We start from the raw sequence: 22,255 nt of genomic DNA on the forward strand, positions 1-22,255 counted from the left end.
TCTCCTCTCCTCAGTATATCTTTTTCCTTCTCTCTCTCTCACACACACACGTGTTAGAAACACTAAACTCAGACATCAGTTTATAGCCGTTTTACTAGATCTCTAGAAGCCGTTCATAAAAGGCAGAACTGGTAAAGCTTGAAAGCCGATATGCCTGCTACTCTTGACTGTACACCCAGCACCTGGGTGTCTCTAAAGAAAGCTACATCACTCGATGCCAAACAAGGTGGTCAATGGGACTTATCTACATGACATCATCTGCTACAAGGACCTCACACCTCTCGTCTGCTCCTTCAGGCAGCTTCAACGGGTAAAGTCCTGTAAACAAACAACGGCAAAGACATTAAAATGTCAGGCAGAACTTTGCCCGGGCGGTGGTCAGAGCAAGATGGTGTCCCCTTAATCCCCAGACTCTTAAGTGAATAAACCTCTTCTCGGAAACGGTAACTTTCTGTATGTACTGATATTTGTAAACTTGCATCTCGAGAACGGAAGGGGGCCAGGAAGGTTCCAAACCTCTATGAGAACAGGTGCACTGAACTCATCCTGGTGGTCTGCTCTACTAAAGATGATTGCAGTGAAGTTAAAGATGTTGAGAAAGAAACTTTTCCTCAGGCGCCAAAAGAATGAAAAAAGTTAATGCACGTAGGTTTTAGAAAAACACATGGTGAAGAGAGAGGAGAAAGAGAAGATAAAGTGGCAGATGAAGAAGAGGAAAGCTGATGCACCAAGCTTTGACAATAGGTCCTTGTATGCGATTCGCTCTGATTACTGAATATATAATTCAGTATATACTGGAGTTGTCGTCGCAGTGTTGTTTTTTTTTTTTTTAATTCCAGTGTTTGGATGTGAAATAAAACAAACCGGACAATGAACCTTTAAAACATTCGTAGTGCCAATATTCACTGAAAGATTGATGACAGTAGCGATCACAAACTTTACCTTCCTCGCTCGTGTGTGTGACCATTGTTATTTGTCGTGCAAGTTTTCAGATGCGTCGACGCAGTGACATTAAAGAACAAGGAGAAGGACATGAACAAGAGCAATGAAAAAAGAACGAGATGAACAAGAACATGGGCAAATAAAATAGTAAGAGCCAAGAAGAACAACGAATCATATAAAAGATCATATTAAACCACAAGACCAACAAAACAACAATAAGAAGGTAAAAAGCCAACAAGATCAACGACAACAAAAACCTTAGCAACAAAAACACAAACAAGATAAAAAAAACAAGAAAAAAGAAAAAGCAACAACATAAAAACAAGAACAACAACATTAAACGAAGGGAGCATAACTGGAACAAAAACAACAAAAATAAGAACAACAAAATTAACATCAATAACCAGAGAAAAGGGGACAATAATGACGATAGTAGGGAAAAAAATAAAAACAAAAATGGAGAAAACAAATAAACAAAACAAACAAAAAATTGAGGACGTGCGTAATGTGACCTTTGTTACTTGGCAACAAACTTCGTGACACTTAACTGTTTATCCTGTACAGTATAATCATGGACGACCGGATTCCCTCCTTCATCTTCATTTTTGACAGAGAGTCCGCCGCCCATGTGGATGTGAAGGTCCAGGGTGGAACCTGGTAACAGCAGCTTGAGGATGTCGCTGGCGATGCCAACGGGATTTCCCTGCAGGGGCGATGAATCTACCATCCCAACTTTCGCTTGTCCCCCTGGGCAACAGCAGTTTGCCACGTGACCTGTTGGAGTCGGTGCCGCGGTTGGCTGCGCAGTGGCCTCGTTCGTCCCCTGCGACGATGATGCGGTGATGTGTGTCGTCGGAGAGAAACTTGGTGACGTCATGGGTGATGATGAAAAGACAGCAAAGGAGGCGCGGGCGTGGGGATGGCGTGCGGCGCCGCCGTCGGTTGAGCGTACATCACCTTGCTGGTCCTTGACGTCAAGCTCGTGGCTCTCGTCGACGGAAGTGACGTTGAAGATTTTGGATCAGGGGTCGTAGTCTGCAGGGTATCGAGGAAGCCAGCCTTCGAGCTCGACCAGGGTTTCTCTGTGGTGGGGGTCACTTGGCTTTGCCACGAGGTGGTCTGCCCCTGTCCCTGTTTGCCGATGTCGATCTGCACGTGAACGTCCACGTGAACTTGTGGAAGGGGAACCTTCTCCGGGGCAGAAGTTGGTGGGGAAGTCGACACTATTTCGCTGTGCAGGATTGTGTTGGTAGGGCTTGTCACTCCCATCTGAGATACATGCTGCTGGGAGAAAGAGTGAGTAGTGTCCCCCTGAGTTGTAGGCTCTGTGGTGTGTTCCTGGGTTCTAGGGTCTGTGGTGTGTTCCTGACTTCTAAGCTCTGTGGTGTGTTCCTGGGTTTTCGGCTTTGGGGTGTGTTCCTGGGTTTTCGGCTTTGGGGTGTGTTCCTGGGTTCTAGGCTTTGGGGTGTGTTCCTGGGTTTTCGGCTTTGGGGTGTGTTCCTGGGTTCTAGGCTTTGGGGTGTGTTCCTGGGTTTTCGGTTTTGGGGTGTGTTCCTGGGTTTTCGGCTTTAGGGTGTGTTCCTGGGTTCTAGGCTTTGGCGTTTGCTCCTGGGTTCTAGGCTTTGGCGTGTGTTCCTGAGTTCTAGGTTTTGTGGTGTGTTCCTGAGTTCTAGGTCCTGTGGTGTGTTCCTGAGTTCTAGGTTTTGTGGTGTGTTCCTGGGTTCTAGGCTTTGGGGTGTGTTCCTGGGGTGTAGGTTTTGTTGCATGCTCGTGGGCTGGTTTTGGTGTATGCTCCTGCGTCCTGGGTCTCGTAGTTCTAACCTCCCCTGGAGGCGGATGAGGAACGGCCCCTGGTATAACCTGGCTCTCTAGTTCTTCTGTTTGACAAGAAATGGTTAGAACCATAGGTAAAATCATCGTAACAGGGATAAGTAACTAACAGACAAATAAACAACATGCAAGCAGACATGCAGGAAATATATAATATCCTCACTACTTTGATCATGATCTTCAGATTTCACAATAATGGCGGATATAAAATTGGAACAGTTTGTGTTTGTTCAGCTGGCGTCTTTATGTTGTGCCCATGTATTTTACAGTAATGCATGTTTTCAAAAGCTAAAAATGTAGAGGCATCACTTACAAAAATGTGTAAAGTTTTAAAATGAGAAACAGCCTACTCAGGTACCGTATGGAGGAAGCCTGGCGTTGCACCCACGGGATGAGCAGCAGTATGAGCACAAGCCTTCCACCCTTTCATCCGGGTGCTCACAGCCTTCAGCATTGTTCTCCATCATGTTGTAGCAAACCTTATCCAGCCGAATGAAAGAGGTATTATCTGTTTGGGTTTGTTTTTGTTTTGTTTTTTAGGTTAAGGTCGTCGGACATTTGTCAGTAATGTGGGTTACTTCGTTCCATAGCACAACTTTTCAAAAGAAAGGAAAGAAAGTATCAAGGGGGATTTTTGTTTTGCTTTTGTCTTCTTTAATTTTTTTTTTTAATTTTTGGGGCTAAAAAAGAGATAATCAATCGATGTAACAGATCTTAATGGAAAATATGTGTTGGATCAATGATGATAAAATAACGATTTAAGCCAGAGAAGCTTGCCGATAAAATCTGAATGTGCTCCGCCTCTGCTATGAAACACTGGTCTTAGGGTAACTGTTCATGTTTCTGCTTAAACTATTCGGCTACTGAAGATAGTATTCGTGTGTAGCGTCTGCAACTAAATTTGTCTACTGTCTTGTAAGTTGCATTTGTGTAGTACCTTGTACAAATGTATTTGTCTAGTACTTTGTCATGTACAACTTATCTACAATCTGTGTTCTCTAGTGTCATTTGCCATCTGTTGTGTACAGCTATCGTGTGGTGTAACCTGTACATTGGCAGTTCAACGGAATTATGTAACACTGCCAAACAATTAAGCGGTCATAGAGACTTGTACTCTGTACAACTCACCTGCTTTCTGGCGCAGCGTTTTTGGATGGTGAGGACGCCATCATCGAATAGAACCTCAGTCAGACAGTAACTCTGCAAACACGGGAACATTAAGAGAAAAATTAAAAGAGTCGTAGAACATAGTGTACGCAGACTCAGAAAGTGGAAGTGGTTTATACTGTCTAAAGTTCGTCGTTTGGAAGGCGAAATTCAATTCTTTCCCTTCCATCGCCATTGCGTCCCTGGTAAACCATTTTAATGTCGGAAGAAGTTTAGTGGTCACAGACTAGGAAAAGCCTCGAACTAGAAAATATTTGCTTCACACTTTAAGCTACGAAGCAAGACAACAAAGCCTCTTATAAACAAAGTAGTGGCTCTGTCTGCAATGATGATATCTACCTCCAAAATTTGTCTCCCTCTATCCATCCTTCTCTTTGTCTAGCGGTAAGTTTTGCGTGCATTTCGTTTTTTTCTGGAAGTGAACGCATGCACTCTTATCTACTCTGATCACTGCTATCCTCCAAGATAATATTACTTTAGATGCTTTTGTGATGACGGTATCATCAGCAAACTTCTTACATGCTCGTCATCGCAGACACTGGTGGCATTGCAGTCGTTGTTGTCCACGGCATCGACACAGACATGGCAGAACATAGCTAAAGGACAAAGAAGCATACATAGTAATACATTTTTAATTATGGTAAAACTTCGGTATAATTTTTGTATTCATTTATTTAGCATAGCCATCGATCATTCATTTTCATCGTCGTAAGGGCAATTCATGTGGCTGGTCCCATGGGGTTCCAGTCAAAGCACGAATAAACGAGCTACTTGGAGGAAAAATTCAGAATGCTCGTACGATTTTAGCACTTCATAAATTTCTTTAATAAGTTTTTATTTGTTTCTAATTACTCAATTAAAGGACTTCCCCTGGCATTTTGTGTCTTTTATGAAGGGGTGAAGTGTTGGGGACACTTTTCTCGGGCTCAGCTTTTTGCGTGCGTCTCCTTTTTTTAATTCCCGACAGATGGGTCAGTTGGTGGGCTTTTCGTAAATAAACAAGCGTTGAATGTGTTTAAAAAATCATTATGGAAGTTTGAGTGGAGAGGCTTCGTATGCAGGTTAATGGAAAGATAAAGAAACCGAGCAAAATGTAGGAACTATGGAAAGAGGATCTGCTTCAGCCATCATGCGACTAATGAGTGCAGAATACCTCGCCGCCCTGTTATATTCCTGGCTGTGCACACGGACAGGAAGGTAAAGCTTGTAGAGGAGAGTTGGATCAATGCGTGCGTGCGTGCGTTCGTTCGTGCATGAGCTGACTCTTACCTTCGCCTGTCGATGGTGGTGGCGCCGCCTGGACAATGAGAAGTAACCCTGAATGGAGAAGGGGAGAAAATATAGCGTTTACATAAACGAGCCAAGCAGAGATATTGCTAGCAGTGTTGTACGCCAAGTTTAATAAGTCTTTTATCACATAAAGCAATCTAGCCCTGTAAACGGATGCTACAGCGAAAGAAAAAAATACAATCGCCTGAAACGAGATTTGACCCCCTTGTCCTACGACTGTCCGACCTGATCATAAACCTTTAACGCCACCAGACCGTTGTTAAATTTATTTTATATCTCGTACAGTTTCTGTTAACAAAAGCCATTGAAAACATCTCTTCAAAGCGTTTCCAGTAGAGATGTTTTCCTCTTTTGTTTTGTTTGATATGTTTATTTACTAATCTTTGCTAATATCTATGATTTCAAAACTTCCCTGGAATTTATACCCCACTTACGTCTTGTTATTCGACTCACTAAGATTATATATTATATTTAATACTTATTAGTTTGATTCTTCACTGTTGTCTCATGCATGGTGCACCTTCTGTTATGAGAACGAGGTAATTCTGAGCTAAACGTCATCACTGTCATCATCGTCGTCGTCGTGATGTTACTGGCTGGTGTGTGAAAGAGAGAAAGTTATCTTCTTCTCTGATTTATAGATAATTTTTAGTGAATGAGGGACGGAGAGAATAAGTGGAATATTGGACAAGTCGTTTGGTGGGTGAATTAGTGAATGAGTGAGAAAAAAAACGGATTATGTTTCCCTTCTCCCTCCTTGTGTTCCAAATTTATTTATACAAAAAAGATTTATCCACTTCAGATTTTATTATCACAAGTCCTATACTACCTATAGCATTAGTTTGTTTTTCAGTTAGCTAAATTCTACACAATATACCGACCTACCAGACACTCCAAGGAAAGTAGCGAACTTCATCATGGCGACGAGAACACCTTTGCAGCCTTCGCTCCTACCGGCTGCTAGATACAATATCCACTCGTCTGCGCAATCGTAAAAGCTATGACCCAAGAGGATATTAATTCAAACAAAATGTTTCTGCTTTTTTCATTAGTTGTTGTCGCGCAAGTCTAATGTAACCTGCAAATCTCTGGAGATATTTTTAGTCTCCGTAATGAAGACCTCCTCCCTGATTCTGCCTACCAACGAATCCAACTCCCCAAACCCCGCCTGTACTTTTTGGATGGTCAGGTACTGGTTTTAACGACTTTAACTTTTCAAAGGCTGTCACAGAATGACGAATTATTTCCTGCTGATAAGGGCTTAAAAATGTCAAGTGCTTTTATCGAGAACTTAAAAGACATTCTCAAATATTCTACAATGCAATTTATCAACTGCGAATGATACAATACTTGTTTTTAAAGGAATTTGCCGTTAAAGCTGTTCCTGTAAGCAAACAGTGTACGCATCATCTACTGCGCATTAATATTTTTCACCAGGGTCATCTCTACTACCACTACAAAGAAATGTGTCCAGGGTATCAAGGTTGTTTTGGAACACCTACACAGAGGCCGTGAGGTAGAACTTTGGTCACTATCTGCGGGTAGCAGATTTATCCCACTCGGATAGGCTAAAAGGCTTCATTTACTTATCTTTCAAATCTCCACCCTTCGCACGTGACACACACTTGGTCAGTCGCCCCCTGCAACCCAGAATGCCTCTCCACTAGAGGGAGGTGTTGCAGTCCGCGCTCTGCCTAGCACCCCGGGTGTGCGTTCTTCCGTTGTGCGGTGAGAGGTACATCAGCTCTCGGCTGGAGATTTCCGAAATTTAGAGAAAACTTACTACGATTAATGAGTTGACATTAGGTTGTTTTCCACGGCTCAAATAAAAGAGAGAAGGAGGTAAAGGCGGTTGTCTAATTTTATATCCGGCCAAACACGAAACTCGGGGCTGATGACATTATCAAAGTTTGCCTGTGTACATCTGTCCTGCCAACACTGTTTTGCAGCAATCATTTTATTTCAAAAGAAATCGTAACTGGTCGTTATCCTTTAATTTCAAGCATTTTTCCAGACCTATTAGCTTTCTAATTTTACAGCCTTATTAGTGTATTAGTTGTTATTAGTTTTGGCTAATTAGTTTTATTATTAAAATAAAATGATGTAAAAAGTATTAGTTACACATCCTAAATAAAAGTCAGACGCTGTTTCTCAAGATCGCAACACATTGCGAGTACGGTACAAAACAAACTCCGAGCAGCTGTTGTCCTTGGGTGTCCTTTCCTGGCTCTCTCTGTACGTGTGTGTGTGTGGAGTGTGGTAATGGGTGGGTGAAGGTTTAACCTTTTTAGATCCTAACCATCATATTTTACACAAGAGGACACTAATTTTTTTTTATACTTGAATAGTCCGACAAGCCAGAATAAAGATTTGAAAACTGTAACTGCGCTGCAACAAAGATGAAAGTAAAGCGCAAAAAAGACGTGGGGATAGAATTATTTTTATTAATATTTTATTTCCTTACTGTGAGCACAGGTAGTAGTGCCCACTCAGTTAAGGTGCTTCTACACACTCTCCCCTCTCTTTTTCGCATGCACGCTCTCTGGTCGATACCATCATGGATACCCTTAATAATAATTTCCATGCAAGCATAAATAATTTTACCAAACCTTTCCTCATCCGTGCGCGAACACACACACAAACACCCATATATATATATCACACATGCAAGCGCAAGGAAACAGAGCGCCTTACAATGACCGTAACTCAAACATCTTCCAGAGTTGTGCCGCATTGTAACGTCCTTACCGAAGGATCGTTACGAGATGCACAGCACTTTTGATCACCACCAAAGTGAAGTCAGCCACTAAAGCAAAGGCAGCTAGGCCTGTTGAGGAATGCAATTTCCTGCTCCCGCAGAAGATCACAGATTTCCCTTCCTCTCCATCACATTTCCCACCTGTTCTGTCAGCAAAACATCGCGCACCATTCAACGGCAACTGCGCGCTGAGGTCGAAGGGCAAGGCATGGTTGATTGACGACTACATGAGTACGATCCATTACAGTACGGTTGGATGCAGGCTGCAAAGTGAAGCGGGTCGGGTCAGAAGGTTGGCTTGTACCGCTTGACCTCCACCATAACGTGATGAATATTGATGAGCTCGTTGCGGACCTGCATGCTGCGGAAGGGTCCCTGGGACATGACTTTTTGGAAGCGGTGGTAATACTGGATCAGCTGCGTCAAGGCTCCCTGCAACAAGCGTCTGTCTGAAGCCGCGGGAAACATCAAAACGCCTAACTGCTGCTCAGCATAGTTGTTAAACTGTAATTCTATTATCATGTCTCCAGTGGTATGCACTCACGCGCGCACAAAACAAATACACACACGCAGGCATGCACTCACTCTCTTTTTCTCTCTCTCCCCACACACGCACCAAGAATCACTCGACAACAAAAGTCCATTGTGACTGGGTTTGCACTTTTCTTCACCAAGATCTAAGAGACCCGCCAGAGCTGTGTATTGAACACACTGTACATGTGTGGGGTAAGGACATACCTGTAGTATCTGTGTGCCGTTCTTGAAGTTGGTGAAGGCTCGCATCACCTCCTGGTTGATGGTTTCAAGCGCCTTCTTCCAGTCGTTGTTGAATCCCCGAATTATCTGCTGCACACGCTCTGCAAAAAACATTACATCCCATAAACAACTGCATATGTTGCATTATAAATGTAAAGAATTCACCCCTACAAACACAGATACAGACACACAGGTGCACAAAGACATGCATCGATGACATTCGATGGTTCCAGCGAGGGTGTCTACGCCAGACTACCGTGTCCAATTTGGCGAATTTACCTTCAGCTTTAAACTAGGAAATTTCCGCAACAGTTTGGTCTGGCGACTTCTCCACACCAAAGTGAATTCTGGGATGTTTGAACGTCGCTTTACCCTCACTTTCAATGTTAGGCTCGTTATGACAAGGTCATGGTCTCACCAATACCAAGGCCAAATTGACCGTTTATCAACTTTATAGACATCCCCACATTCTCTCACTCACACACAAACACGTATCACGTACTCTCTTGGTTAGCGAATGTGTCCAACTGCCCCTTGTCCACCAGGTTTTCGCAGTCTCTGACGAAGGTGATCATACCGCCGAAGTGTGGGGCCAGCACCTCCTCCACGTACTCGCCTGTCCGAGCAGTCAGCAGGTCGCGGATCACCTCCGCCTCCTTGGAGTCCTCCGACGTCCGTTCCTATAACAATGAACAGCCGCAGACTTTACACAACCACCGACATACGCTCTTACAGCACCACAATATTGCAGTCTGACTGGATGCTGGATCTTCTTTTATTAGTTCATTCATGTGTCGATTCATTTTTTTCCAGTCATTCCTTCATTCATTCGTCTGATTGTTGCTTGTACGTTTATTCGGTCGTTCAAGAAATATTTCTATTCAATTTCCCTTGTTTTCTGCAAGCTGTGGTGTGCTCCTGAGGCTTTTGTACCACACTTTTAATGATTTCTATAAGCAAACGTGCAATCAAATTCTCAATCACTGATTAGTTGAATGTTTTTAATCATAAAAAATAAAATAAATTACAAAGACAACAACATACAGGAAATTGCCCCCAACCCAGAAACAAAAACAAAACACACACACAGTCAGGAAGTGTCTTGCCGCTTTTTAACCATACGCCTATTTGTACGTCTGTGAGCGCGGTTATGAGTCGTGATGGGTGCGTGTGTGTGGGAACGCACTTACCTATGTCAGCATGTCTGTGTTTTGTGGTTCTTTGTATGTTTCTAGGTCGGACTCTGGCTGCTTATCTGTTTTTATATATGTCTGCCTCTGTGTGTGTGTGTGTGCGCGCGCGCGCATATATATATATATGTACATAAGTAGGTATTCTGCTGTGTATTCTATATATAAGTATGTACGTCAGTCTTTGCACCTAAGGACATAATGATGTAGTCTCCCGATGGAGCAGGGACCACAGCTGACTGCCCACTTCTTACCACTAGCACGGCCAGCATCATATCGTAGTTATTGATAAGGAAAATGAGCTGCTCCCGCCGCTGCTGGAACTGAGCAGCCATCTTGAGGACGAAGTTCTCCACCTCAGCCTGCAGCTGGCCCAGCACCCGCCCCACCCGCTCGCTGGGAACGTCTGGTCCACGCCCACAATGGCTGCCGAAAACTCCGCGTAGCGTCGCGTGATCTGAGAAACAGAGATGTCACCAAGTCCAGTTTGGCTTCCGACCCCGACCTACCTTTTCCCACATAGTGGTGTGATTTGCCGATAGCTTGACAATTATACAATTAAACTCCCCTCCTAAAGCAGTGAAGCCACCATAGCGCAGTTACAGACCGGCTCCTTTTTAGTGCCAAAATCAAGGGATTAAGTTTCATTTCTGTTATATAAATATACATAAATACAATTTTTATGCACATAGTCTTTTATAAATTTTGAATTTTTTATTCTGTTGTTTAGGCACGTGTCGCTCAACTCGATGTGAAAAATGAGTCTGCCGACACTTTGGAAGAAGTGGTCCTATTATCTTCTATTTTAACTGCAAATGCACACAGGAATAAAATGAAATGATTATTAACCTAAGCTGTCCTAATCTTTTGGTCACTCAGGGTGCATTTCAAAACAATCATTATCATCATGTACAAATGAACTCACATAGTGTGGTCGACAGTCGATGTGTCCCAGTTTTTGAGGCTCACACTCACGGACACTCTGTATGTTGAGGTGCAGGATGTACTCAAACCTTGGCCACATGGTATTGAGCAGTGCCTCCCAGTATCTGTGTCAAAAAGACAGCAATGAGGAAAGCTCCACAGCTACTGCTGAACGACTAATTTTTCCTTGTCAAGAATCGTTCCCAATATATGAAGCCAGATATCAGGCAGTTGAGCTAGCCATGAAAAATGTTGGCAGAAAACTGGATGAGATTCTTTTTCTAATTCTACTAGTCAGTGTATAATTCAGCACTTGTTTATTTTATGTCTTCTGCTTTTCAAGCATGTCAGTCACATGACAAGCAAAAGAGAGAAAGGCCACTGTGAACATTGTCCACATGCACAGCACAGGCAGGAAAAAATCAAAACAGAGTGAACACTATATGCCAATTATTCAAGTTTCTAGACACATCTCACCAAAAGGAAAACTACTGTAACTGCAGCACAGAAAATTAAAGTTGCCTCCCTTCTTCTTACAGGAAGCCAATAACTCAGAGACAATAAATGGAGACTGACCTGTCCAGACAAGGTATTCCTCTTTTAGCCATGATGGCACGGTATCGATAAACAATGTGCACTGACAGGAACATTGCAATGGAGTCGTAGCTGTCACCAACATACTCTTCCATTTGTTTCTACACAAAAAAAGATATATTTTATATAATATATATAATATATTTTTAGTTCAAATTTTTTTCCATTTATTTGTGAAGGTAAAAATTATATGGTTACAATGCAACTACCAAAGTGCCTTGAATTTTACAACTGTTGATAAGAAAAAAATATTTGCAGCATGTTGTACCTCAGATCTAACAAAAATGATTTTCTTCTTTCAATATGCATACCATGAACATGGTGAGAGTTTTCCCAAAAATAGCATCAAAGAGGCTCTGGGCGCCTGTGCCAGACACGATGAAGAAATCACACAGGAACAAGTACTCCCGGCAGCAGTTGTCCATCAGTGCAAAGTGCAGGCTTCGGAACAGCATCTCGAATGTGTACTGAAAGACCATGAGACTGAGTGAACAACTTAAAACAAATACTAACAACAGCTAAAACAAGTATAAATATAGGTAATAATGCTGAAAGCAACATTCAGACATAGCTAAAGAAAATTGCAAACTTATTACTGGTGATATGAGACTAGTAAGAGAAAACGAGACTGGCAAACATAAGTTTGCAGTAATCACCAAGATGTCATTGCACTACACAATGTGTCATCAATGCTCTACAAACAGAATCTAAAAATTCCCTGCTCTTACCCTTGTTTCGTTCTTGGCGGCAGCATGGGGTATGATGACTGGCTCCTCTAAGCCAGTTGTCAGCACATCACCACGGTTGCCTAGCGTGAAGACAGTGGACCTGTTTTTTAGTTGTGGTTTTGACGAAAAAAAACTTGCTCAGGGTTAAGGTTTTGCCAGTCTATGATATTTTTTATAGACAAAATGACGCAGGCATTTTTGAACAGCTGCCACTTGAAGATTCTGTTAGTAAAACTCTCAGAACTCTCATTTTGGGGGAGCTACAGAAACACAAAACGTCTTAATTTGACCCTTTCCCCACATGCTAGTTCTTTTTGCTCATCTTTATCATGATACTCTCAGTTCTTGTTATTTGGTTCCTCTTTGCATTTTCTGTACTTGCTTTTATTCATCATTAGTACTGTTATTTATTCTTTCTTAGTTGATGTGTTGTTTCCTGTCTCTTGTATGCTGTCCATGTCTCATTCTTGTTCTTAGGCACTAAAAGCATGCTCCTTTGGAGTGTGAGAACACACTTTACAAATTTTGCATTTATTATTATTATTTGCAGTTCTGGGTGATCATAACAAGTTGTTTATCTAACCATTTTGTAAGGCGAACACAAGTCTGAATTTCAGCAGGTATGCTACTATAATGAGAAATATTTTAATGCTTAATGCTTCAAATGTTCAGAAATACTTTAAATCGTTTTAGTTCTTCCTGTCACAATCTAGCAAAGCAATTTTACCCAAACAATCAGGTTTTCAAAAGTTATCTATAAAGGAAAGTTTACAAAAATTACTCAAATAAGCCTCCTATGGCCTAAGCCCACAGCAAAAGCTGTATGATGGATAAGAGAATAACAATTACAGTGTATGTTGATTTAACTGAAAAATAATGAGAGAACAAAACTGATATTTGAGCCATTACACAAAGCTACTTCAGCAAAATCACAGTTGTAAGGGACAAGGATATCTTTCTTTGCTGTGTCTTCAACCCCCATGAGATCATCCCTTGTAGCCACTTCCTCAAACTGCAAAATGTCAGAGAAGAAACACAGGCTGCTGATCGTCAGAATGACACCACATGATTAAGAGTGGTAAGATAAGATAAGATAAGATAAGACTTTAATTATCCCAGAAGGCAATTCTGATGCAGCTCGATTAAATTCATACACAAGTGAAGATGAAAATACAGGTGCCAAAATTAATTGAACCTTGCAGATAAAATTATTTAAAAAATAAAACAAACTTATATATGATATTCCTTACCCACCAAAAGAAATGAAAATGTGTCAAATTAAATTTAAAACTTTAAAATAAAGCAAGAAACAAGCATTTTGGGAAGTTACTAATGAGTGTTATCTTCCAAAAGAATACAAATGGATAAAGACAACTGCATTTAGACTATGCTTACAAATAGTCACAAATTCAATGCCCCGACCACAAAAGATAAATTTTTAATTTAATGCATTATTTTTATCTGTTAAATTAATTTGTTAATCCCCTATCAAATGATACAATTAAGTCTGTTATTGTACTATTCTAACAGATTTACTAAAGAATTACAATAAAAAAAAAAAATACGAAATTAAATCTTGTGTAGTTTTCTATAAAAGGAAAACATTTTAAACAGCATCTTGACTCCCTCACTTAAGAATCTTTTACAACATGCTAAGGTAACATGTTACGCTCAGTATTTTATCCGATTCATTGTCTGATATATGCTTTTTTTTTCAAATAACAAAGCTGCATACATACCATTCGCTATGATTATCAATGTTATCTAACATTGACCCCAGACGGAAATAAATTCTACAATAAAAATTCTCACCACAACAGTAGGCATAATCTTTGTCATCATAATGACTAAAAAAATAGCTAATACACTCTATGTATCCTTCATAAAAGTTTGCATTGTAACCTAGCCATAAACTATTTTATAGTACAAACCTGCCTAGTGAAAGCTGTCTACATGAAATAGTGCATCTGCATAAATATGTAAGCTTGTGTCTCAGTGTCAGTCATTTCATTATTGTTTGCTTTTTCATGTTTGTTTCAGCAAGAGCAGCTACAGAAAATAAACAACTCTTATGTTTATCACAAGTTCATGTAAATCAACTGCTTTTTCCTTCTCCACTTCTTTTATAACAGAATGACAAAAGAAATTGAAACAGATAAATATAGGAATCTAACAACCCAGAATATGTTGATTTTATATAATGAAAGCACAGTAAATATGTTTTCATAAAAATTCTCATAAACCAAACTATGATTTTAAATAAAAACTAACAATATAATATTCGAGGTAGGTTTCATTGTCTGTGAGTAAGATAAATATGTTTTACTATCTTTCTCCCTTCAGCATAGCAGTGCACCTGAACCCTGCCCTTCCACCATTTCCATCTCCCAACACCTCCACAGCGCATCATGCATACATGTGTAAAAAGGTCTGAGGTTATATGCCGCACAAAAAGGAACCAATGATCTCTCCTCCTCTCTCTCATTCCCTGACGCATGCATGCACTTACACACAGATCTAGAGTACATACCTGTCCATATACATGAATACACATTCAAAAAAAAAAACAAACATAATATGACAGCTGCAAAAAGATCATGCAATAATACATATATTTTTACAATACCATGCCACAAATTCACTGGCATTCCATGTTTGCATTCAGGTCAAATTGAATTGAAAAAATTTGACAATGCCATTGAAGCCTTGCTCCCCAAGAGAATATCTTTCATTTAAGCAAAGGAGAAAAAAAGTGTAATCTTAAGCATGAAAGGTCAGTTATTACCAGCTTCAAAAGGGACCTCTGTTGAAGGGAGAAACAGGAATGGAAAATTGAGTGGAGCCCTTCTTCGGCTTCTGAGGTGGGCAACTGAAATCGGGTAATGTCATTAATCTTGTCTTTTTAGCCTATTCTAACAGTAAGACAGTCTGTGGCGGTCCATTCCATAATAATATGGTGTTTTATATAAAGGTATGCTTTAAATCCAATGTGGGTTAAACTGACAGGAAAATGTTACCAGCAAGGTCTTGATATATAATCAAGAATGTGTGTGTGTTTGAGAAAAAAGAGATACAGATCCATTACTGTACACTCTGTTATGAAAATACATATTGTACATTCATCTAGTAAATGTATCTTACACTAAACCTCCTGGACACTGTTGAATGAGCACTCACTTTCTTTCAAACACTCTAATCATTCTTTGAAAAATTTTTGACTTCAATGGGCTCACTAGTGGTGGGAAAGGGAGATAATTCCCAATTTGTTGCTAGAATAAAAGGATTGCACTACTGACTGTGAACTTATTCAGATGAACAGGGTAACAACTTTTTACAGGTGCCACATAAATAAGGAGACAGCCAAAGAAGTGTTCACTGTCTTTGTTGTGACAAGCCAGATCTGTACATTAATCTAACATCTTGCACTAAACGTCATGGGCCAGGTTTAATGAGCTTTTATATTCCTTCTTCCATACAAATAATATTTTATATGTGTTTATGACAAATTCATCCTTTAGTTTAGTGGGCACTGTTTTGTATACTTGTGTGACCCATCCTTCCTCCTCTGTAATAACTTCTTAAGCAGCAAAAGCAAATTTAATTGTATATTGCTGTATGTGCAAGCATAAAACATATCTATTCATGCATGCATATATACACATGTGCATCAGCAGACAAACGTTTTTACAAATATACCATTAATAGTATGCATTATACCCTTGTATATGCATACCCTTGTATATGCATATATAATAGTGCATTCATTCAACTATGCCTGTATAGATGTAAACAACACCCATGTGCAGGCATGAGTGCATGCATACACACACACACACGTCTGGAGAATGAACGAGAGAAAAAAGAGATGCTAAAGCTGAATGAGAGAGCAGAGGAAAAGGGAGATAAAACTTAGAAAAAAAAATGAAGTCCTAATGAATCATCGACAGCACATCTGGTACAGCAATTGCAATGTTAAGAAAATCTTCATTAACCATAATTATCTTCTCCACCCTCAGGATCAGAATACTCAGAAACTACGTTAATGATAGGAAGATGTCCCCAGCAACAGTGAGCATAGAGGTAATGACCTAGCGTCATCTAGGAAAACAAAAACACCAGCACAGACACTAATAACACAGCAAGACATGGTACCTGGAGTTTCATTAGCCTGCTTGAATAGCTCTTGAAATATGAATAATAGACCTTGCTCATCGTGTCCACATACTCGTCACGCACTTCTTTGGCAACATGACGTTCATTGGTCATTAAAAACTCATTAAATATCCTGAAATACACAAAAAGAGGTTTACAAAATCCAATTTTTTCAAATGTGTTGTTAAATAACAATGAAATACTCATACTAGCGTACACACTGTCTTTGACATAAATTAACTATCAGATGTCTTTTGATTCGCACTCAGTTTAAGGTTCTATTAAAAATCAAGAATGTTTTTCTGATCTTAACTGTGACCAGCATAGAATCAAAACAAACACATATAATGTCTGCTGAGAATCCTCTGTTGAGAAATATTTCACTAAAATTTGCCTACTTTAGATCCAGGATCATAAATAATGAACAAAGCAGTCAAAACATCGATACATACGCTTACCTAAATTTCAGCAATGTATTCTGTGGAATCTGGTAGTTGGCCATAGGTTTACGGAAGGCATAGATTCTCTGTAGCAGGAATTCCCTGATTTTTGCCAGAGCCTGAAGAACAAAGAATCACTCTTCTCCGTTTATCTCCCTTTACTAATAAGCAAGTTTTCGTTCTTGTGGGTTTTTTGTTGTTTTTTTTTTCTTTTTGGTTTGCTTGTTTGGTTTTTTGGGGTTTTTGTTTTTACGTTTTTTCGTCTTTTCGTTTTATCATCAGTCTTTCTGCTTTTATTTAAATCCCTAGTCTCAACCACAAAAATTAGTCTATCATTAGAAGTGACACGCATCAAAATAATTTCTGACATAATTTAAAAAATATTTGTATTTATTTCATTATTTAAATAAACACAAATTTACCAAAATTTGAAAAATGCGATTTTTGAATAATTTTTATTTCCAACGAAATGCATTACTGTGTGCAGCAAAGAATGGTTACCTTGACTTTGAGCCTTTCCAGAATGTCCTTGACATCGCCACAGGCACGAGCATCTCTAAATGCCTGCTCCTTAACAAATTTGATCTTGTGATTGAGCTCGTGCAGCTGCTCTTTGAACTCATCCTCTGTCACTGGAGTCTCTAGAATGTGACTAACAGAGGTAGCAAATACAGGTTTCATATATATATAAAGGAAAAAAAGAAATTTAAATACTATTTCATTTTTTCTCATTCCCATTTATTCAAAACTCATTCTTTTATTCAATAATTCATTCAAGTAATTTATTTGAATGTAGTTGAAGGCTGAAATAAAAGGAAGCTAAGATTCAGTGATTCCCCGGCTAAAAAGTATACCTTCCAAAGGCTGAATTTTATAAGTGGTGTGTTAAAATGTCACCAGCTGATTAAACCATTTGCCTGTTCAACCACTTGCCAATTTTACCATGGCTCATAGCTAATTCAATTGCATCTGTGATTCATTCAGTTGTGAAAATGAATATTATTTGATGTCTCTTTCTTTATTGCATTTTATACTTAACTCTTTCTACACAGTTTGCACCTACAGATGCAAACGTCTTCATAACTACAGTTCAGTTGAGTCAATTTATCCATATTGAATGATAAGACACTCACTGGAAACATATTTTCATGCAACTTCAGACAATTGAAACATTTAAATTTAAGGTAAGCACTTACTTTATTAGTGGTTGATCTGCATACTTCTCTCCCATTGATTATGTGTTCATGCACTGGAATCCCTCTACCCAACCTTTTCCCCTCCCCCACATTAAAAAATTTATGAACTACAAGTTTGAATGTTGGTCTGACATGATGTACAAAATCATCTCAGACAATGCAGATTGTTAACAACAACTATGTGTGTGTCATAATAAAACATTGTCTTATGTTATCACCATCATAATACTTATGTGTGGGAGTAAAACAGTGTCTTACATTGTCATTATTACAACAACTATGTGCGGTAATAAAATGGTGTCTTACCTTATCATTGATTCTGGTATAACCATCTCATCAACATATTGGCTGAGTTCTCCTCGGATAGCCTGAAAGATCAGTTCACAAAGCTTAAGCTACCTGTTCACTTGCATGAAAGAGACAAACTGAATGGTGAAAAGAGCTCCAGCCCTCCAGTTAGCCCTACCCATTAATGTAATATAAAAATACTGTGTTCAAACATTTTCCCCCACTTTACGACCAATGCTTGCTAGAATGTTCAGACATTTAAAAAAAAATTATCTCAATATTAATGAGCATACCTCTGGCTAACCCTTCAAGTTGCAAGAAGGTCAAACACGTGAAAAAAAAGAAAAAAGTTGCATTTTACAGTTTAACTTTACCATTTATTTTTAACATAATTTTTTTATATTTTTAAATATTAAAAAATATGTTTAGAAGAATAATTTGATCAATACTGGGCAGATCAAACATAGTGTAAATGCAAACACACATGACTGGTTTCTCATGCAAGAATGAGAATTGGCAGAATCACGTGATCTGGGTCAGCAGCCCATTAAAAATACATCAAAAAAAGCTATGTCTGTATTTTTATTCATGATGAAGCTATATCTGAGACACTGGGAAATGCAAGTGACAGTACCTGCCTGTTCTTCAGTTTGATGTTCATGGCAATGGACTGGTCCTGCAGAGACTGTATTTCTGTGGAGATGCTGCTTAAGTCACTTTGGAAGCCATTCAACATCTGCTCCATTCGCTTTATACAAAATGAATTGAGAATAACAAAAAGGCAATGACTGTACTCTCTCTGCCTGCTTAGGTTAGCTGGGGTTTTTTTGTTGTAAAAATGGGGTTTAATTCCAGTTGTTGCTAACTTGATCTGTGTCACCTATGTCACTTTGACCTGTGCTAACAACCTATGACCCTTTATTTTTTTGTAACAGAAGTACGGAGAAGAGAGATTAAATGGTAAAGGGTGGGGGTGTGGAATACACCTCTAAAGAGAAAGCTCTCCTAAATCCTCACCAACAGACAATTTTGCTTGTACGACAATCCTGCAAAAATCTGTCCAAAAGAATCATTATTCAGCATACAAACTCACTGGACTTTAAGACACATCTACATCTCAAGCCCTGCAAAAGGTTTTAAATTAGGTCGTTGCCACAGCTTTTGATAATACTCCTGAAGGATATTATTATCATTATGAGCCAGAATAGTGATACAAATTAGAATATCATCCTTTCCAAAGCCGTTAGATGCTTAAAAAGTCATAATTACGCTTGTTTCTCAGAATGTTTCTTCATTAACCTAGACAGACAGTGTCAATAGTTATTCAAATTATACTGTGGGAAAATGTCAAGGACCAAAAAGTTACAGTAAGGTCTAATCCCAGTATAATATGATATTTCTTATGCTTACCTCTAAGATTCCATCACAAGCTGCTATTTGGCTATGTAGGCTGGCTATGTTCTGGCTCTCCTTGATATCTTGTATATGGATAAAGAACTATGTGATTATCCTGTGAACTCACTACTAATTATATCAGAGCAGAAATCAGGGTGTGAAAGGAACAGAGTGAAACCAAACTATAGGTTGGTCTTCCTAGAGGGAACTTATAGCCTACTTCACACCACTGGGTGCATGAAGAAACAAATAACTTTATTATGGAAACAAAAATCACTAAATATATTCACTTTACAAGTTTCAACTTCAGACATTTAAAAATAAATGTGCTAACACAAATATCTCCGTTTTCTGAAGCAATTCTTAATGGCTTTAAGAGATGCAATGAAGGCTAGCCAAGCTTCTCACAAAATGCACCTCTTAACAGAAATGCCTTTCACTTCAAATTTGGATAATGAAAAATCTCAAAACCAAATTAATAATAATGCAAAAGGATACAGTCCTGGATTGAGGCATTTTCCACTTCCAAGAGTTCTCGTTCTACCTGTTTGGAATACTGACGCAAGTCGACACCCTGTAAAGTACATTATAATTAGTACAGTCGAACCTGTAAATCGACCTACCGCAACTAAAAATTCTACCTCGAATTATAAACATCTATTGGCTGGTTTTCCATTAAAGCAATGCATATTCAACTTTTGTAGCTTGAATCGGTCTAGCCAAACTCTTCCACAACTGGAATAATTTTAAGTTTGTCAGCATGTGGAAACCATTTGAAAATAGATCGGAAAGTGTAAAATCATATACTCCTTCCAACCCTACAGGAGGCAAAGAACCATGCTGAATGGCATTTGCTCATTGAGCAAGCTGCATGAAGATGTACCCATGAACATTTTTGATCCACTGTCTGTCATCAAGTCTTTATTTTAAAAGAAATGAAGAGAAGTTGTCGTCAGACGTCCTTAACATACCATTTTTCTGGGGACAATGATGCATAAGCACATGCAGAAATAAAGATAAGTCCACAGTGAAAAATGTTCTTTTTTCAACGAACTTCCTTAACTTGAACCTTCCCTAACTTCATTTTTTTTTTATCGGTCCCTTGAAGCTTCGACTTATAAAGTTCGGCCATATTTACAAATAAAACTGCTTAAAAGTAAAAAGGTAATTATGATTACTAATCATTATATTCATCCTCCCAAGGATCCAATTTTCATGACTAGTAGAGTCTTTATAAAACTCGATATTTGATCTTTCATATTGAATATATTCGTTAATTCTTTCGAAAATTATTTTTGTATTTTCAGACTATTTAAAAGAAAACATCAAGCAGCTATCTCTAATTTTTAATTTTATAGACCACATTTCTAGAAAATGTAAATGTAAATGTAACGAGTAATATTCTCATGCACTTAATTTTTGAAAAATAAGACATTATGTCTGAAAGTTATAATTACCTTATTATGGCTACTTATCTGCAAGATTGTCTCACTTTTCTCATTCGATTCATTTTTTATGACCAGCAAATATTTGTATACCTTTAATAGTATAAGTATTAGTTGAAATTAGTAAAATGTACAATATAAATATGAAATTGTGTCATAAAATACACTGACTTTATCAAATATAAATCCTACAGCAAGCTATCACAAACACAATATACCTTATTCAAAGCCTCCTTTACAATTTCATCTTCAAGATTTTGTTGAATGTGTGCTGAAAAATCAAATGGTGAATACATTACCAAAAAAGCTGGTCATGTTTCAGTGGTCATGGAAATGAAGCAAGCACTAAGTTAAAGTAATTTGTGGGGTGGGTGGAGATAGCAATAACACTTCTCCCCCTCCCCCCCCCCACAAATCCCAAGTTCAGCTGCAAAATATTAGTATTCTTTACCTATGTAAAATGGTTATAAAATGTGCTATACATTGATTTATATATTTCTAAAAATGCTTTGCTTCCTCTGAAATTCTCATGTTGGCTGTATCGATCATAAAAGATGCTTTCCTTGGCTTGATGTTTATTTATTCTAGTTACATACAACTTACAGTCAACTTCATCCAACAGAAAATCTTCAGATGTAAGATCCAGCTCCCCAAGTTGCAGTATGCTCTCTTCTATGGTCTAAGAGAAATAAATAACTGTTTGTAGAAACAAAAACTAGTGTGGATTGTAAAATCGTTTTCTACTATTCTATGGATGTTCGGTCAGAGTAATGGGTTGAAAACCTAGTGAAAATCTTTAACTACACCCTTGAAAACAAGTATAAATGTACTGATCATTTGCTGCTAAATATCCTTTGACTGTAACATTTATAGCACAAACTTTCACAGAAAAAGAAATGCTTTCTACTGATGCTGTATGAAAAATACAAAAAGTACAGAAGTACTAAGCTGATGATCCAATGTTAAACACGAATGCTTTATATACAATTCGAAATCTGTCCTTAAAGTGTTAAACAGAACGAATTAGATTAGCTTTAAACTCCTTTATAACTTGTTGTTTCATTTAAATAAAATAATAGTTTGCTTGGTTACACTCTGAAAGCTTTTAGAACAGGGCAGGGATATGTCTTCTGCTACGGAGGTAGCCATGTTTGCATCGT

The 22,255-nt window shown here is 38.8% G+C and overlaps 2 protein-coding genes across 2 annotated transcripts; both read right to left on the bottom strand.

Moving 5' to 3' along the window:
* Positions 1-58: 58 nt before the first annotated feature.
* On the bottom strand, positions 59-6,416 carry LOC112576327 (mucin-2-like). The gene is made up of 7 exons (XM_025258686.1): positions 6,115-6,416; positions 5,209-5,256; positions 4,459-4,535; positions 3,901-3,972; positions 3,131-3,251; positions 1,491-2,819; positions 59-318 (listed from the first exon to the last, which is right to left on the bottom strand). Exons 1-6 carry the CDS (start codon positions 6,146-6,148, stop codon positions 1,816-1,818), a joined length of 1,356 nt encoding a protein of 451 aa, XP_025114471.1. The 5' UTR covers positions 6,149-6,416; the 3' UTR covers positions 59-318; positions 1,491-1,815.
* A 1,237-nt stretch (positions 6,417-7,653) lies between these two features.
* On the bottom strand, positions 7,654-22,254 carry LOC112575554 (vacuolar protein sorting-associated protein 52 homolog). The gene is given in 21 exon segments (XM_025257491.1): positions 7,654-8,419; positions 8,726-8,844; positions 9,246-9,423; positions 10,188-10,330; positions 10,333-10,390; positions 10,859-10,982; positions 11,434-11,552; positions 11,763-11,918; positions 12,180-12,313; positions 13,134-13,191; positions 14,965-14,982; positions 16,332-16,464; positions 16,790-16,890; positions 17,273-17,423; positions 18,274-18,335; positions 18,890-19,003; positions 19,666-19,733; positions 20,149-20,224; positions 21,314-21,366; positions 21,699-21,774; positions 22,188-22,254. Coding segments are annotated over 21 exon segments (2,145 nt in total). The 5' UTR covers positions 22,245-22,254; the 3' UTR covers positions 7,654-8,272.
* Position 22,255: the final 1 nt, after the last annotated feature.

This window comes from Pomacea canaliculata, linkage group LG11 (assembly GCF_003073045.1).
Source record: "Pomacea canaliculata isolate SZHN2017 linkage group LG11, ASM307304v1, whole genome shotgun sequence".
Lineage (NCBI taxonomy): Eukaryota > Metazoa > Mollusca > Gastropoda > Architaenioglossa > Ampullariidae > Pomacea > Pomacea canaliculata.

What these genes read in the sequence shown, in the direction of transcription:
- LOC112576327 (XM_025258686.1), bottom strand. Translation starts at nt 6,148, where the DNA reads ATGATGAAGTTCGCTACTTTCCTTGGAGTGTCTG. An exon ending in TACTTTCCTTGGAGTGTCTG is followed by an intron (nt 5,257 to 6,114) that starts GTAGGTCGGTAT and finishes TTCTCCATTCAG; the next exon opens with GGTTACTTCTCATTGTCCAG. An exon ending in AACGCTGCGCCAGAAAGCAG is followed by an intron (nt 3,252 to 3,900) that starts GTGAGTTGTACA and finishes CGGCTGGATAAG; the next exon opens with GTTTGCTACAACATGATGGA.